The sequence below is a fragment of the Passer domesticus genome, chromosome 20 (assembly GCF_036417665.1).
Source record: "Passer domesticus isolate bPasDom1 chromosome 20, bPasDom1.hap1, whole genome shotgun sequence".
Classification (NCBI taxonomy): domain Eukaryota; kingdom Metazoa; phylum Chordata; class Aves; order Passeriformes; family Passeridae; genus Passer; species Passer domesticus.
In genome coordinates, this window is record NC_087493.1 from 9,816,038 (window position 1) to 9,833,425 (window position 17,388).

At 42.5% G+C, this 17,388-nt stretch overlaps 1 protein-coding gene across 3 annotated transcripts in view; it reads left to right on the forward strand.

The window, feature by feature from the left end:
• NARF (nuclear prelamin A recognition factor) overlaps positions 1 to 16,561 on the forward strand; it is a 23,849-nt gene extending 7,288 nt beyond the window's left edge. For all 3 annotated transcript variants that reach the window (XM_064395328.1, XM_064395326.1, XM_064395325.1), the window contains 8 exons: positions 1,453 to 1,585; positions 3,050 to 3,184; positions 7,320 to 7,438; positions 8,376 to 8,505; positions 9,145 to 9,217; positions 12,025 to 12,162; positions 12,724 to 12,881; positions 13,442 to 16,561. In XM_064395328.1, the coding sequence (XP_064251398.1) occupies positions 1,453 to 1,585; positions 3,050 to 3,184; positions 7,320 to 7,438; positions 8,376 to 8,505; positions 9,145 to 9,217; positions 12,025 to 12,162; positions 12,724 to 12,881; positions 13,442 to 13,683 (1,128 nt within the window). In that variant the 3' untranslated portion in view covers positions 13,684 to 16,561. The remainder of the gene's footprint in view (positions 1 to 1,452; positions 1,586 to 3,049; positions 3,185 to 7,319; positions 7,439 to 8,375; positions 8,506 to 9,144; positions 9,218 to 12,024; positions 12,163 to 12,723; positions 12,882 to 13,441) is intronic.
• Positions 16,562 to 17,388: the final 827 nt, after the last annotated feature.

A 17,388-nucleotide genomic window follows, 5' to 3' on the forward strand; every position in this document is an offset into this window, starting at 1 on the left:
AAAGTACTTAAAATAATTTTGTACTGGAGTTGCAAGGTCACAGCACTTAATGTAAACACAAAGTTACTGCACCTGCAGAAGGAAAAAATTATTGACAATGTGGTGATTCCATTACTGCACTAACAAATTATTCTGTAGTTTGGTGTTTATAGATATTCATACCTTCACTGCTAGGACTGTTCTGGGTGGTTTTGGTGCTAATATACCTACATTATACAAACCTATAAAGACATGTTCTTGAAATTAGAATTCTTTTTAATATATATTCAATCTGACTACATTTTCTCCATATTCTTAGCAAACCTTATAAGTGTTCTATTGCTGTTTTATTTTCTGTTTTTTCTAGAAGTTAGTTGCTGTGTGTAGTGCTCACATCTTTAGAACCTGATATTAAATTATTTTAGTTCTGCTCCAGACTTCTGTGCAAAGCTCCTAGGATTGAAACTTCTTCCTGATCTGTACATGCGTGCCATAAATATTGATTAATTACATAGTAGTTACATTTTTTTAGGAGTTTAACTGTCCACACAGAATGATGTTGTCATTTACAAGAAAATTAGAAGAGAATGGGGGGAAAATAATCTTTTGGGTGACATGGGTCCTGTTAAGAGGACCTGAATGCTACATCAGCAAGGCAGTCAGGTACCTTCATCACAGCCCCAGGGGTGCAAACACAAGCAAGGGGCAGTCAGGAGCTCTGAGTCAGGAGCTCTCCTTGAAGGGTTGTTGTCCACATTTGGATCAGTGCAGACCGTGGGCTCTGACCTTTGCAGGGTGACACTTGTCTGTAGCACAGCCCTGCTTTGTCTTCCAAGGGTTGCACTGGTGTGGAAAATGTCCCAGCTAAAACACAAGATTAATCTTCAGCTGAATGCCACCATCATTAGAGCTGCACAGTTCCACACCATGCACTGGGTACTGTCATAGAATTCCTCAGTGCCTGCAAGTGCTGATTTGTTGAGAGTCCCATCTTGCCACTTTCCCTCAACAACTGCAGTGACAAAGACACAGGAGCCTCAACAAAAAATCAGATGTCTAATTAGCTGGGTTATATTTATAGCTTTGAATGCCCCTGCTTCTGTAAACATTCTTTGTAAATGTTTAAACATACAGCTCTTTTATTTGCTAGAATATTTCATCCTACTAGAACATCAGAGATGCTGAATGTCCCTTGACTTTCCTTACACCACCTGGAATCCAACCACAGAATTGTCCTAGGAGGGATGGATTTCCCCTGAGTTCTAGAAAAGGAACATCTACAGATGATTGGAGATGAACAATGTCAAGATCAGAGGGACATCCTGTTCTGCTGCAACTTGAGGGTTGTTTCACAGGGTTTTTAATGATGTGGCCCACTGAAGCATGAGACTCTAAGGAATAACTCCAGCAATGGGAAAGCAAGGAGCTTTACCCTGTTTTAATGACTTTTTTTCTCTTTGTTTCACTTACCAGAAATGTGATACCTCAAAACACAAAGTGTTGGCAGTGTCTCTATGCCCTCAGTCATTGCCTTATTTTGCTGCTAAATTCAATCTCTCTGTGAATGAAGCAGCCAAGAGACTCTGTGGTTTCCTCAAAAGTCTTGGTAAGTTTGCATTTGGTGAAGCAGAAAGGGAGGGATCATTTTGGTTGGTTTTGCTTTCTCAGCAGCTTTCAGTACCTGAAGGGGCTGCAAGAGAGCTGGAGAGGAATTTTGACAAGGGCATGGAGTGAAACAGGGCAGGGTTAGAATAGATAATAGGGAGAAATGAGGGTGGCACAGGGTGCCCAGAGCAGCTGTGGCTGCCCCTGGATCCCTGGCAGTGCCAAGGACAGGGCTTGGGGCACCCTGGGACAGTGGGAGGTGGCTCTGCCCATGGCAGGGGTGGGACTGGATGACCTTTAGGGTTCCTCCTGAGCAAAAGCAGTGGTGGGATTCCATTCCATGATGTTTTGTTAAACAGTCCTCAAGTGCCCTTGCACAACCCCGTTCGGAGTTTGAACTCCACGCTCTGTGAGGTTCCAGCCAGGCACCAGTGCCACACAGAGCAGTGTGAGAAACAGACTGGGGACATTCCCTGCTCCCAGGAAAGGTCACAGAACAGAAGGACATTGTGGAGCTGCCTCCAAAACCTTGGCTACCAAGAAATCAGGGAGGGCTTACTCACAAGCTTCCCATTATTGTAAAACTTGAGGGAGAAGGTAATTCTTATTCTAAGTTCCTTTCAGTCCTTCTGACACATTGTATCTGTAGAAGATTCCAAGTTGTGTTTTTTCCCTGTATTTTGAAATTACAAGTACTTTTGTATATGTTAAAGCTGTATTTTCTTTGGTCATTATATATTTATAGAGTTTTAGGTAAAAAGCAAAAGCCACTTTCCTTGTAAGTTTGGGATTTTTTAAATTTACTTGAAGAAAGAAAAAGGACAGTAATAAACCTATAAACTGTTTCCTTCTATCTGTATCTATATATATTCATTTTTCATGTTTTTTTTCTGATGCATCTTAAACCCAGTGTACATTCTTCATCTCAAAGCATTCCTGAGTTCTGGTGGGCCCCACTTTTCCTAGAATGCATTCATTATCTACCCTCACTTCTGTGGGGATGTGCTCAGTGTTACGTAGGCCCATGGGGAGTGTGGTGCCAAATGAGCAGCCAGAAGCTCTCTGCTGTGTTGGTGATATGCTCCTGTAGCTCTGCAAACAACTTGAGCAATGGCAGATATTCCTCTTAGCTGGATATGATTTTATTTGACTTCAGCATGTCTTGAAAAGGACATTTCTTTGCAAGAGTCACTGCATGTCACCCAGGAGTCGTGACATGCTGTTCAGCTGAGCAGGATCCAAAAGTGATAGATGCAAAGAGCTCACCAGCCTCTTGGTCCTGTTAAACTCAGATGTAGAAGTTTTTGCAGTGTATGGCTTTTATTTATGACTCTGCTGTTTGTGAAAATGTGCAGAGGGGAAGCAAGGTACCTGTTGATCCTTCAAGATTTTTCATAGGGCTGGAACTTGGAAAGGGGTTTGTGAGGTGGAAAACATTCTAGTGCTGTTTCTGCTTGCTTCCCAGGGGTGCATTATGTGTTTGACACCACTATAGCTGCAGATTTCAGTATCCTGGAGAGCCAGAGGGAATTTGTGCAGCGCTACCAACGGAGGAACCAGGAGGAACATGCCTTACCAATGTTTGCCTCTGCTTGCCCTGGTGAGAACTGATTTACCCACCCTCCCTGCCCTTCAAACTGGAACTACCAAGGAGCTGAGGAAAGGGTGGCTTCCTCTGGGAGCCTTCCATAACTTAGAGCATTTTTGATTTGCTTTTGAGGGACACCAAGCACACAGTGTTTGTTCCCAGTATCACTGGTGATCCTGAGTGCATTTCAGTGCTTGGAATTGAGAATCAGAACTGGAATGGAGGAGTTTAGTGAATGCTTCTTGTGTATTCAGGCCACAAAGTTTAACTGGGCATTCCCTCATTGAAAAGAATCTTAAAGGAACTTTGATAGAATTAAACCACAACCTCTGTTGCCTTAAGCAAAGTTTAGAACTTGCCACTTAAGCCTAGGGGAAAGTAGCAAGTGGCATTCCTTGTGGTGACTGTGAGATGGATATGTCTGGCACTTGGAAAATAATTCTCACATGAAATGTCACAGACTTGACTCACTGCACGTCTCACTTCTGAGAACCTTGCACCTGAAAACAAGATCTGTTATGAGCAGAACCTGCACTTGCACCAGCTGAAAAGATGCAGAACATGCAGTCACTGCTTTTTCCATTGTTAGCACAGCACCATTTCAAGTAAAAAGTCACATACCTAACAAAGAAGTATCAAAAAGGAGGTAGAAATAACTCCTTTACCTAACACCCTCATCAACTCCACCCTAAAGTTCATAGTGTTGCTTTTCAAAAGGGTGATAAAAATACCAAAATACTTCTTGCTAGCTTTGAAATAACTCCATTTATTGAAGAAATGTTAGTGATCATGAGTTGCAGTCATTGATCCCCTGAATCTGCTGTTGTCATTGATTTGAAGTTTAAATGCTGCTCTTTGAATTATACTTGTATTTTTGTTTGTTCTGTGTATTTTGTAGTGGAATTATCTGGGTTATGCTTTAACTACTACATATATGGATTAAAAATATGTCTCTTTTTTTTTTTTTCTGTTACGTTATCTTAGTGTAACCTCTTATCTTCAGGAGCAGACATATCATATATTGCTTTTTTTCATGTAAAACCTGTGCAGCTGAAACACCCTCGTTACTTCATTTTGTTGTCTTGTATTTGCTTTACGTAAAATTCAAAACCTGAGGAGTTATTTTAGAATTTCTGAGGTAATTTTAATTTGTTTCATCTGGAAACAGCTCAGATGATCTGCTACTCTCAGTGGGAATACTTTAAAATAGTTACTGGAGCACTTTCCTTGTCCTTGTGTGGTCTGCACAAGACAGGTTTTGGTGTCAGCTCCCTACTGTGATACAGGTGGTAACAGAAGCATGGGTGCTTTCCATTTCTGGGAAACTGACCCAGAATATCACTGTAAATCCATTTTGAAAACATGATACGTTTCTTTGTCAGCAATTAGAGAAAGCAAAAATCCTGATTAGTCATTGTACAAGTGAGGTTGTTCACTGTGCTTCCTGTCCTTATTTGTCTGTGTGCATTTTCTGTTCATTTTGCTCCTTCCTCTTTCTACCCCCACATGACATAAATTTGTCCCAGAATTGTTGTTTACTGGGTGTATTTAGCACAAAATGGTTTTTATATAGCTCTGTAGGTGCAAGGTCAATGTGACCTCAAGCAGAAATGCTTTACCCTTTTTTATCTTGGTGTGTGACTTTGCACAGACCTATCACCCTCTGCAGCAGGCTGGGGTGTGACATCTGCCATGGGCAAAGAGCAGAGATGAATAGTCCAGAGCCTGAGAAAAGCTGTTCCCTTGTCCCTGTCTTAATTGTTCACCTACTGCTGCTCTCTGGGCAGAAAGTGAGCTCAGTTTTGGGTTTCCTGTTGAAAGAACAGTAGTGTTACTGCTGATAGTATATGTAATATCTCAAAAGAGTCATTCCCTTCCTTAATGTACATGAAGTACTAATGTACTGGTGAGGAACATGAAGCCTTTGCTCTGGAAAATCTGGTGTTTTTAAGGCACTGCCAGCCTCTGTGTCCTCCCAGAAAAGCCAGTGGGGCAGACTTGCAGCAGGAAGATAATAAATACTGAGGATTCTGATGCTTTTGTCCCAGTTTCCTTTTCCAGGAATGGGGTTTTACAGTAGCAAAAGTTTGCTTAGTTTTTTTTGCATTTCCTGCAGATGCATACATGCATCTTCATGATCTCACAAGAAACCACCAAAAATAAAGTTCTGAGCTACAGCTGCAGGAATTGATATGGTAATTTGTAATGCTTTCTTGCTCTTTCATGGCAACACAAACCAGCAAATGAATTTATGAAGGGTGTGGGTCTGGATGAGGGCTGGTGTGCCCTGACCTAGGATGGGGTGTCTGAGGTTCTCCCTGCAGCTCAGCCCTGTGCTGAGGGGGCACAGACAGTGCACATGAAAGCTCACTCACCCAGGCTGCCTGTACAATTAACCAGTGACTAATGAGACTAATGATCTGTGGGAGCTGCAGCTGTAAGACACTTGCTCATCCACTGCAAGGACAGAAACAATTTAAGGAATTGCTTCAGACAATACCTGTCAGAAATCTCCTGGGATTTAGTGAAATTTCCTTATAGGTCATGACTGCAATATCAAAAATATTCCAATTATATGAACCAGCCTCGTAGCAGGAGTGCTGGGTGATTAATGGTGAGTAGAAGTATTTTAAAAACTGTCCTTGTTTTGTTTGAAGCAGTTTTTGTTCTATTTGGACAGAATAGAGACTAAAGCCATTTAAGCAATAAGTTCTACCTATCATGGAGAAGTTGCTAATACAGATTTTTACCAAGCACCAATAAATTCAGCTTTTTATAGGTAATGTTTTGGATTTAAAGTCCCAGCTGAAGGTGGATATTAGGCAAACTTCCAGTTCAGTCTTGCAATTCAGTACAGTCCTAATAGATAAATCCATGGTGCTCAGCTTTTCCTACAGCAGGAGTGAATGCTTGTTGAAGATGATGTGTGCCTTTGAGGTTTTCTATGGAAACCAGCTTGAAGTGTGTGCACAACAAGAACTGGGAATATTTAAACAGCTGGGGGATCCTTGGGTTTCCCCAATACTTAGCACCTTCTCATTTTCATCAGTAAAGTCTTATTACACTGGGAAAATTATTTCTCTGCTACAGAAAGGCAAATCATCTGAACACTGCTTTGCATCCCAGTTTTGTGCTGCTGTTGGCATTTGTGGTGTTGTTCTGACTGAAACAGCACCAGGTGTTTTTACATGAGTGCTAATTTCAAGCTTAAAAGTTAACCTCCAGGTTTTCCCCTTCCTGGGCAGCACGTACTGCACAGCAGTTTCTCTCTTTTATGTAATCACTAATCTGCATGAAGACAAAACAGGATTTTTTTTTTTTCCACCATTTCTTAGCACTAAAAGCAACACACCTGCCTTGAGGGCTGAACCTAACTCTGCTGCACAGTGTAGGTGAAAAAAGCTCCAAACCCTTGCTGTGAAGGATTCTGGGCTTTTCATTAAGAGCTACAGAGCCCAAAAAAGAACTGCATGTCCTAAATACCTTGATTTGTTCATTCACTGGGGAATAATACATCAGCTCTGGATGTTGGGGTGCTGTGGGTATCCCCAGCTGGAATGCTGAAGGGGTCTGGTGAGAGAGGGGGTTCCTGAGGAACTCAGGACAGAGTGTTGCACACTGAGAGATTTCAGGTGCTTCCTGTGAGTGTGGGGTGTTTCTGAAGGTGTGGCTACTCCAACAATAGTAAAAAAAGCCACTTTTTCCCAGGCTTAATCCATGTGCATCTTGCAATAATGCTTTCATGTGCCTCTTCTGTTCTGATATTAAATCTCAGGAAGCACCAGGCTGCAGTTAAGCAGCCAGAGAGTGCATTTGTTGTAGAATGAGGCTGAGGTCTAGAAGGTCAAATTTCAGCTAGCTGGGGTCTTGTTCTTTCTGCTTTGTTAAATCTGTGCACGAGGAAGGGGTAACAGGTCATGAAGTTCACAGTGGACCTTGCTCTAGCATTCATGGCACAGTGAATTATTGCCTAAAGCATTATGCACAGAGCCCTGAGGTTTCCTGTGGCTCCCAGGGTGAGGCTTCCAGCCTGCACAGACATGTCCTCCCTGCTGTGAAGGTGTCCTCACTTTCAGGATGTGTTGTGTGGCTGCTGCCTCTTGCTGTGCTCATGGCTCTCTCCCCTGTCATTTTCTGGTGGCTCCAGGTTGGATCCGTTATGCTGAAAGGGTTCTCACCAACCTGGTGACCCCTCACATCTGCACTGCAAAGTCTCCTCAGCAGATCATGGGCTCCCTGGTGAAGGGCTACTTTGCCAGGCAGCAGGTAAGTCATTCTGATTTATTTTTACCTTTATATTCTTCTAAATAGAGAAGATAGCCTTTAATACTGAGATACAGATCTTAGTGTATGGTATTTGTCCTTTACTTGAAGAAGAAATGGTGCTTTGTGCTGTACAAGTGCCCATGATGAGAAGAATGTACAAAGCACCTCATTTCATGCAGTGCAGTGTGAGCTGGCAGCAGTCCTTGCACCCCCAGTGCAACACGGATTTAGATATTTATGGCTAAAGTTAAATCCATAGCAGTTAAAGGGTTTTTGTGTGAAATGCTGCCTGTGTAGTTCTACAGCACAGCCACAACAGGAGTGGAGGAGAATAATGTGGAAATTGCCCTGTTACATGAGCTCAATAGAAGCATTGTGTCCTTAGAACTAACCTTTTATCTCCTCAGTTTTGTATGTTGAAAAAATTGCTGTTCTTTACCTACCATACCTAAAAGGAGCCACAGGCTCCTTTTAGGTATGGTAGGTAAAGAACAGCAATTTTTGTCTGTAGGTAAAGAACAGCAATTTTAGGTATGGTAGGTAAAGAATAGCAATTTTTGTCTGTCCATGTGCGTTGCTGCACGTGGACAGACAAACTCTGAAGGGCTTGCTGTGGGTGAAAGGAGTGGGTGACAGCCAGAAACCAGAACTGTGAACTCCTGACTTTTATTCACTTTCTAAGGCAATCAAAAAGCTGCAGAAAACGTGGCCTGAGGGAATTTGGTCCAGCCAGGAGACTGACTTTGGAAGTTTGTTGCTGATGCTTTCTGACTTCTGGCAAATCATTACCTGTGTGAACATTGTTCATGTTTAATGTTGGGGCTTATTCCTGGTGTGGCCTGCATCAGGTTTATGTCACTATTTTTGTCCCTGTCATCCTTCAAGCTGTCTTTTGCTCTACATGGAGTTCACTTGTGCTCCCTCCTGTATTCCACAGAACTTGTCTCCTGATAAAATTTTCCATGTAGTCGTGGCACCTTGTTATGACAAAAAGCTGGAAGCCTTGAGGGAAGATTTCTACAATGCCTTGTATAATTCAGCAGAAGTTGATTGTGTCCTGACATCAGGTGAACTTCTTTAAACTTACCACCTATAAATATATAAGTGAATCACCATTTTTAGAATAGCCTTTATGCCAGAGTTTGCTTTTTTCAAGCCTGCTTTAGTCATGAGGTTGGCTTTTTTCTGCTTTAAAAATGAGTACATATTTTTGTGCTCCTGGTATTACAGGTACTGCACAGGAAAGGCAGAGTGACACATCCTTTCCTTCTAAGTTGCTATTCATCTAAAAAATCAGGTATTTTGACAGCCTGTTAAAGAAGGTAAAAGTTATGCAAATCCATATTTTAAACAATTGTCTGGCTTGTCTACGGTCATTATTTTATTAGGAATTATTCCTCATTCATAGCACCAGTTGCCTTCTGGTGAAGATTTTGTCTTTAGCCTTAGTGTCCAAGCATCCTGCAGTGCAGTTTGGATATTCCAGACTTGGCCTAACACAAAGGCTGAGGATCTAAGCAGAGTTGGGGAAGCTGAAGGCTCCTTTTCTGTGGGGCTGGAAGTGTCAGACTTCTCAGTCCCTGCAGGGAGGTGGCTGCAGGAGGAGCTGGGCAATGTGACACAAAGCACCTGCACGTGTTGGGGGTTGGTCTCTGGAACAGGCACAGTTTGGTGATGAAAGTGAAATGTCATGTGTTCTCCTGCAGGTGAAATTGTGCAAATAATGGAACAGAAAAATGTGTCAATGGAAGATGTGACTGAAGTAGCTGTGGATAGTTTGTAAGTAGTTTTGTTGTGTTTTGTTTGGATGACAAAGGACATGCTGGAGCATATTCAGCATTGTTGGATAAAGCTCTTTTTTGACTTAGATTTGGGGCAGCTGAGAGGCATTTTAAAAATTTTTCTTCTGTTTTTAATCTCATGAGAAGGGTGAGACAATACAGATGTTACAATTCACACCATCACAATCTATTTCTTAATTATAATACACTGTAAGCATTTCTTGGTTTATCAGTTTTAGCTACAATATGTTGTAAATGTCTTAAAGTCAGTTATCTAAAATTACTCCTTGTGGAGTAAAAATACTACAATGGGGTTTTTTTTATAGTTTTATTTCTCTAATGTATCTAGTCTTATTTGTAAGATCATCTTTTGAAACTTGTTTTTAGTTCAGTTTCTCTCTTAACAATGTCTGGTTTATTCCATGGTATTTTTAAGTCAGTATTTCTTATCTTCAGGTTTGCATACAGGTGTACATTATGTGAGTTTTCTGTCAACCTTTGAGAATTTTCTATAAACCCATTTCCCACACAACATAAATGTAAAACTCAGAAGAATGTTTTTCTTTTTAGAGAAAAAAAACCTGCATCAAAGCCTGAGTATACCACAGCTTCACCCTTATGTAGTGGCCAAATCCACAAAAATATTCTCTTAGATGTTCTTGCTATATATAAAAGTAATATGAAACAGATAATACAAATTTGCATCTACTGTCTAAATACAAAGCAGATAATTTGAGGTAATGATGCTTATACAGCAATTCTTTTAAAATTTGTGACTAGAAGATTTGTGTACCTCCTGATTGATATTTAAGAATTATTTAATATTTATTTTATTTATTTATTTGATAAATATAGATTATTTGCAGTAATAATAGGTATGACTGTATGAAGTTCAAGCCTTGCTAGTCAGTGTCTGGGGCCTGTTCAGAGCTCTGCTGGGCCCTGTGAGCCTGAGCTGCCCTGTCCAGTGCCTCCCAGCACGCTGCTGGCACAGTGCTGGGGCTGACATCTGCTCTGGCTCCCCTCTCTTCACATCCTGGCAGCCAATTCCCACTCCCCAACATGTTCATGGAAGCAGCACCCTTTGAGGAAATGGGAATTAATTGGTTTTATACTGAGGACAGCAGTCAGTTTTTCAAGATTAGATCACTGAAGTGTGCTTAGATGGGAAGCACACAAAGCACTGGAGAGGTTTTGTTTCCCTCCCTTGTGCTTGGCTCAGGGAGCAGCCTGTGTGGTGTTTCATTCTCAGACTGGGTTCCAGAGGCTGCTCTCCCTGATCTTTGTTCAGCTGTGGCAGATGTTCCTTGGGATCTTTCCAGAGGGCTGCTGGTGGAGCAATAAACGTGCTGTCTTGCACAAAACAGAAAGCTCTGGAAGTTTTGAAAAATCCTTCTCAGTTCCAGCTGGAATCCTGCTTGGACCTGGAGGGGAGAAGTTTGAGTGGGTCAGTGGGAATATTCTCAGAGCTGTGTGTGTAGAGCAGCTCCTTTGATTGCTTCTACCTGAGACTGTCACACAGAATGAGAGTGAATAAAGTTCCTGTAGGAATAATCAGAGACAGTCATGTAATTCTGTATCAGAATCACAAAGAGACAGGCTTTTAATCCTGTATCAGCCTGAGCAGTGAAAGGACAAGCTGTTACTCAGAATGTGCAGCTCAATTTAGAGAATCCTGGAATATCCTGAGCTGGATGGAGGCACACGGATCTCCCAGTGCAGCCCCTGGCCCTGCCCAGACCCCCAACAACCCCACCCTGGGCATCCCTGGGGAGCCTGGGCAGTGCCAGCACCCTCAGGGGAAGAACCTTTCCCTGTACCCAACCCAAACCTCCCTGGCCCAGCTCCAGCCATTCCCTGAGCTCTGTCACAGAGCAGAGACCAGAGCTGTCCCTCAGGAGCTGCTGCAGATCCTGGTCAGGTCTGACCTCAGTCTCCTCCAGGCTGAACAAGCCAAGTGCCCTCAATTCATGTTGGAAAATAATGTTAATTTTTAAAAGGACCAGTCTGAAAATACTGGTTCAACTCTGAGATCTAATGATGTAAATTCTTGCTCTTCTGGGGTCTTCAAAGTAGATTGTGCAGAGAAATTGAAACATCTTGAAATCATGCTCTTCAAACAGGCCCCAGCACAGCAGCATTTGTGATAAATGCTGGGTATTAAAACATTGTGTGGCTGTGGGCTCTGCAGAGCTGCTTTTACTGGGGGAGAGGTGAACTTCCAGGGGATGCCCTTGGGATGTGAGCTCCCAGTTTCTCTCCTGACCCACAGTGTAACACTTCTTTTCAGTGCACACTGTTCTAACCTGGTTGCAGCTCTGCTGATTTGGTGTGATTTTATTGGCACAGTGTTACAGACTGTGACAAAAGTTCCTAAAGCAGGAGAACTGTCAGCAAAGACTTGTAACATCTGAGGTAGTTTTGTATTCTCACAGACAAAAAATGACCATTTGTTTAAATCATTTTATTTAAATATTTTTTTTTCCCAAAATGGCTCTTGAGCAGTAAAAGGTTGTTAACAAAATCTTCAGATTGTGATGAAGGTGCATTCTTATAAATTACTCTTGCTTGCTATTTCTCAACATGGAAAGCCCTGCATCTTCTTTGTTAATTGATTTTTTTCATCATCTCACTGCTGTCCTGAATAATTTACATGTTTCAAGCTGTAATAAATAAAACTGTAATATGTTCTCAGTGCTACAAAACATTTTTTGGTGGGGGAGACAAAGAGGAGAAACATGCTACTTTATTGCAGTGAAAGAATGAAATCTTTGGAGCTGACCTTCCATTTTGTTGTTCCCTAAGGTTTGATGACTTAAAGGAGGGAGATGTAGTGAGGCACGAAGGGAAGAGATCTGATGGTTACCTGGAGCACATTTTTAAACATGCTGCAAAGGAGCTTTTTGGCATGGATGTCAAGGAGATCACCTACAAAGCACTGAAGTAAGTTTGAGTTTTGTGTCCTTGTTACCCAGAATGGGTGAGCTGGAACAGAAGAGGGTGTTTGCAGCTGGAAGAGACCCACAGCAGTCACTTGGCCCAACTGCCTGAGCACTTTGACCAAAAGTTCAAACATATTATTGAGGGTTTTGTCCAGATGTCCCTTAGGCACTGAGAGCCTTGGGGCATTGGCAAGGAACTGGTTCCTGCAGCCCAGGGACTTCCCTGCTTTGGGTGGGCTGCAGTGGCAGCAGTTGGTGCTGACCTGGTCTGAGGCAGTTACAGGCTCTCAACCTGCTCTGAACCTGCAGGCTCTCACTCTAAAGCAGCTCCTGCTGGTGCTCGTTTCATTAAAACCTTACCTGCACTTAGAACTAAGTAGAATTCTATTACGAAGATTCCACCCCAGTTTCTGCTTAACTCAGTTTAGAAAGTGGAAGAGTTCACCTTGATCTCACTGTTACACTTGTTGTGCTCCCTTTGGAGCATCTGAGTACAAACTGGCACAGTGATTGTTCCTCTGGGAGTGCAGGGGGTTAAGATGTTCTCTCTGTGTCTTGACAGGAACAAGGACTTCCAAGAAGTTACCCTTGAAAAGGATGGGGAGACAGTGCTGCGTTTTGCAGCAGCTTATGGCTTCAGAAATATCCAAAACATGGTCCTGAAGCTGAAAAAAGGAAAGTTTTTCTACCATTTTGTAGAAGTCCTTGCCTGCCCAGGAGGTAAAGATAATTGTGTGTCCACAGTTGTTCTGCACGTGTATCTGGAATCTCAAAGGAAAGCTGTCTTACAGGCAGGCACTTCCTTTCATTCCCTAATTCTCTTCTTAATAATCTAAAATCTCACTGTTTATTGAAGGGTCCAAAACACCAATCACAGGTGCAGGGTTGGCTCAGAAAATGATTGAGTTTTCTAAAATTAGTACAGTGTTATTTGTTCTCTTCTGACCTATAAATAAGTGCCAGCACTGCACTGCCAAACCTCAGAGGATGCTCTGAAATGGTGGTTGTCAAGGGCAGGAAAAGACAAGGAACATAATTAGGATCACAAAACCATGGAGAATGCAGAGAAAGATTTGTGATATGGAAACCTCATTTCCATTAAGATGAAGTTGATATTGGAATCACTTTAGGTAAATACAAATTGTAACAGCGTGGGAAGAAGCTTAAAAAAAAAACTCTTCCTTTAGAGAAGTGTGAAAAAAGAAATCTGATTTAACAGAGACTTTCTTTTCATATCAAATCTCCATCACCTTCCATCTTATTAATTTTTTTCCCCTCAGGGTGCCTCAATGGAAAGGGCCAGGCCCAGACTGAGGATGGCAAACCAGACAGAGCCCTGCTTGCCCAGATGGAAGAGGTGTACTCTGCAATTCCTGTCAGGCTGCCAGAAACCAACCTGCACGTGCAGAGGATGTACCAGGACTGGCTGGAGGGCATGGACTCCACGAAGGTGCAGGACACTCTGCACACCAGCTACAGTGCAGTAAATCAGAGCACCAGCAGCTTGGACATCAAATGGTAACACTGCAAATGGTAACTGGGGCTGCAGGGCAGCTCTGGGACCTCTGTGCACTGAGCTCTGCCCAGCTGGGGTTGTTTTGGGAAGAAACATTGCTTTGCTAAACCAGACAAGTCTCCAAAAGCCCTGGTTCCTGCCTCTGTCATTTAACTTGTACTGTTTGTCATTTCCTGCATACAGAGGATTTCTGCATTTTAAAATCTTGCAAGGTACATAAACCCTTTCTGCCAGGGACAGGGAGTGGAATTCCTGATCAAGTTTCTCCCTGAAGTAAAGGTTCACTGCATGAAAGGGGCTCCTCCAAGAGGAGATGAGATGATTTTACTTCTAGGTCTGCAGTCCCTGTCAACACAGGAATTTCAGTGTTGATGCAGTTGGTGTGAAGTCATTTGGGATTTGCTTACCTTGGTAAGGAAAAAGCCCTTTTAAAGGACAAGTGAGTATATGGAGAGATGCAATGAATTTTTATAAGCCTTGTATCCATAATTCAGCAAAAAATAGTTCCAAACTAGGCACCATTTCTTACTGATGTAGTGTCACAATCTTCACAGCAACTCAATCTGGGAAGCCAATGCTAAATGGTTCATTTAAAATAGTTCCAGATTGGTTGGTTGGTACAAAAAGAGAACTTTCTTCCCATGCAACTTTTCTGCTAAGTTTGCAGCCAGGAGTAGTGGTGCTGCATGCTTTGGCTTCTCTGGGAGTGGAACATGCCCAGATTGTTCTTTCATTTGTCTCCATGTTGAAAGACTTCTGCAAAAAATAACTTCCTGGGGTGCCTCTGAGAAAAAATACTGAGCAATGCTTGTGAGCTCATCAGAGTTAAAATATGTTGGCATCATGATTTTTGATGCACTTATTTTTATAAATATGCTATAGAGGTTCATTTAACAGCCATTGTGAAGTGGTACTGCCATTCAGCTTGTCTGCAGCTTCCCCAGTTGTCAGAGATTTATTCAAGAATGTGATGGACAAAGAAATTAAGACTCCTGCCAGACTTCACATTTTCCTGATAGCATCAGATCTGTTCACAATTAATGGCTGTTTGAAGCTAGCAAAGTTCTAGCTTTCCTTATGCACCTGAGTGTGGATGGGCTTTTTTAATCATTTTGTGCAGTTTGAATCAATCTTCTTTGCAAATTGTGCAAATTTTCAATATTACAGCTGCTTGTATGAGTAAGAAATCCTGCAAGAACCTGTGAGTGTTTAAAATGCACATTTAACCTGGACACAGTGGAATGGGATGAAGCATCAGGGGAGGGGAGGCAAGAGCTGACATTGGTACCTCCCTTAACCAGGGAGGCTGAAAAGGAGACAGAGAAGTGTCACCCTGCTGACAAGAAACAGCTCTCTTCATGTGAAGCTGTTAAACACTGCAGCTTTCCACTGGACCTGCACCTACATAACAAACCACTGCACTGGGAGGGAGGTTTTCTGAATGAATTTGATCTACTGCACTACCTGAATGCCCACAATGAGATTATGCCCATGAATTACATGAATTAGCCTTTGCAGGTTGTTCCTTGTGGTAAGAACCATACTTGCCATGGTGCAATATCAGAACATCGACAGAAATCTACCTCTGTACAGGGAGGGAGTCCAGCAGTGGTGGGAAGAGCTGTGTGTGCTGGAACTGTGATGGATGTGTGCTGGGGAAAGGTGGGGGTGTGGTGTGACATTTCAAACCAGATTACTTCCAGGAGCAACATCCACCTCCTTCGGTCTCGTTTGTTCATCTGTGATTTCCTCCAAGAGCTCCACCAGAACTGTCATGTAATAAAGTGGTCCTGTTCTGTTTGTATAGGCCTGTTTCTCTGTATATATGGTTTGTAGCTGGATGCATGTTTAAATTATATCTCTGCTGCTTTTTGTACAGTGTGCTCATTTTTTTATGTGTGAAATGGTACAAAACCAGTTTGCTTTTCTGAGGAAGTCTGCAGTAAACTGCCCAGGAGCTGCCTTGCTGTTGTGAAAGCAGAGCCCTGGGCTGTGTGTGCAAGGTGATGGATGCTCCCAGGCTGGTGGCACTTTGGCCAGTGCCTGCCTCACTGCCTGTGCTGCTGGGGAGCCAGGAATGGGCTGGGCACTGGGTGAAACAATCTGCTCTGCTCCCAAGGGGAATGGCTGGCTCAGTGTCCAAACAACCTGCTTCAGCTGCATCCATTTCTTCCATCTGCTCAAGGGTTTTAACCAATTGAGGCAGTCACAGTGCAGAGCTGTTGATTTGTCTGCTGCAGAATTCTTTTTTAAAGACAAGGATCTTACTGAGCTTGTAGTGGTGTTATGGTTTTGCATAACAAACATTTCCCTCACTTCCCTGAATGTCTCCGATGCAAAACCATGACAAGTGGCTACACAGAATGTATTACCATTAGTGACCTCAGTAACTGAGAGTTGTCTTTTTGGGTTTCTTTTCTTTGGGTCAGCTTTTGTTTTTTAAGACTTTTGGAGTAAAATATTTTAGTTTTTTTAAAGGCCTTTTCTTTAAAGTGCCAGTTTTACAGGATAGAACTTTCCTTTTTATCTTTCCCCCTTTACCTGCTTTCATTGAAATTTTAACATATATCAGAAAACCTTGTTGCAGCTTCATATATAGTGAAATACTTGCCTAAGGTTTGATTCTGGCTTTTGAATCTGCAGTTGGAAAGTCCATTAATGTTGACAATATGTATTTGTAGCCACACTTCTGAAATTACAGCACTATTTAATTCCTTCATTGGATTCCCTGATTCCATAATAATTTCTATTGCTGTCCCCCAGAGGAGTGCAGATATCCAAATGCAGGATTATAGCTGGATGGTGTTCAGTTACCCAGATTTTGGTGCTTTGTTTTCCAGTGCAGCGTGGCCATGAATTGTGAATAAATCTCAGTACTCAATTCTGCACTGCTTCTGTGTCATTCCATGACGTAAAAGTTTAACCCTTTAGGTACACCTGGATTTGCCTGGGCCCATCTGTGGCACCAGTACTGTGTCAGCACTTTTTGGGGCTTTTGGATTACAGCTGCACCTCAAACTCTGCCAAATGGAAGGAGGAGGTTGCAGACTGCTGTAGGAATGGTAATTTGCTCTCTAGAATTGTCAGTTAATACATTGATTCCCTGCAAGGGAGCCAACCCTGTGGCTTTAAAGCTCTTGTGCTGGGGTGTGTGGAGCCAGCCTGTGAGAGTGGCTGAGGTTACTGGACAGAGAAACTTAAAACACTGCACAGGAAAAGATCTTTGTGTGTGACCTGATCCAGCAGTTGTGGAAAGGATGAAAATCAGCTCTGACACAGACAAGGGATTTTCTTCATCACTAGGTTGTGTGAAGATTTAGTGAATTGAGCAAACATTTCCATATGTTCCCTTGAGCAGTTGGGATCTGGATTTTTGCTAAATAACAATTTGATTTGAAGGTGTTCTGTGCTTTTTTTCAAGGGTTACCTGGCCAGAGGAGGAGCTGTTGATCAGAGCAGGCTTGTTCCTGTTGCTGTGCCAACAAGTGACTCCAGGACAGGTTTGGAGGGGGGGAGCCAAGGTGTAAGATGTCCTTAGCTGCTCTGGAAATGAAAGGTAGCTACTGAGGGTTTGTGTCAGCGAAGCAGAGGGAATATCCATTTAAATTGTGCAGTTCATCCCAAAACACTGCGTTTCTGCCCTTATTTTCCAAGTGAGCAGTTGGGTGCATCTGAAAAATAACATCCAAATTCTGCACATCTGCCAGATGT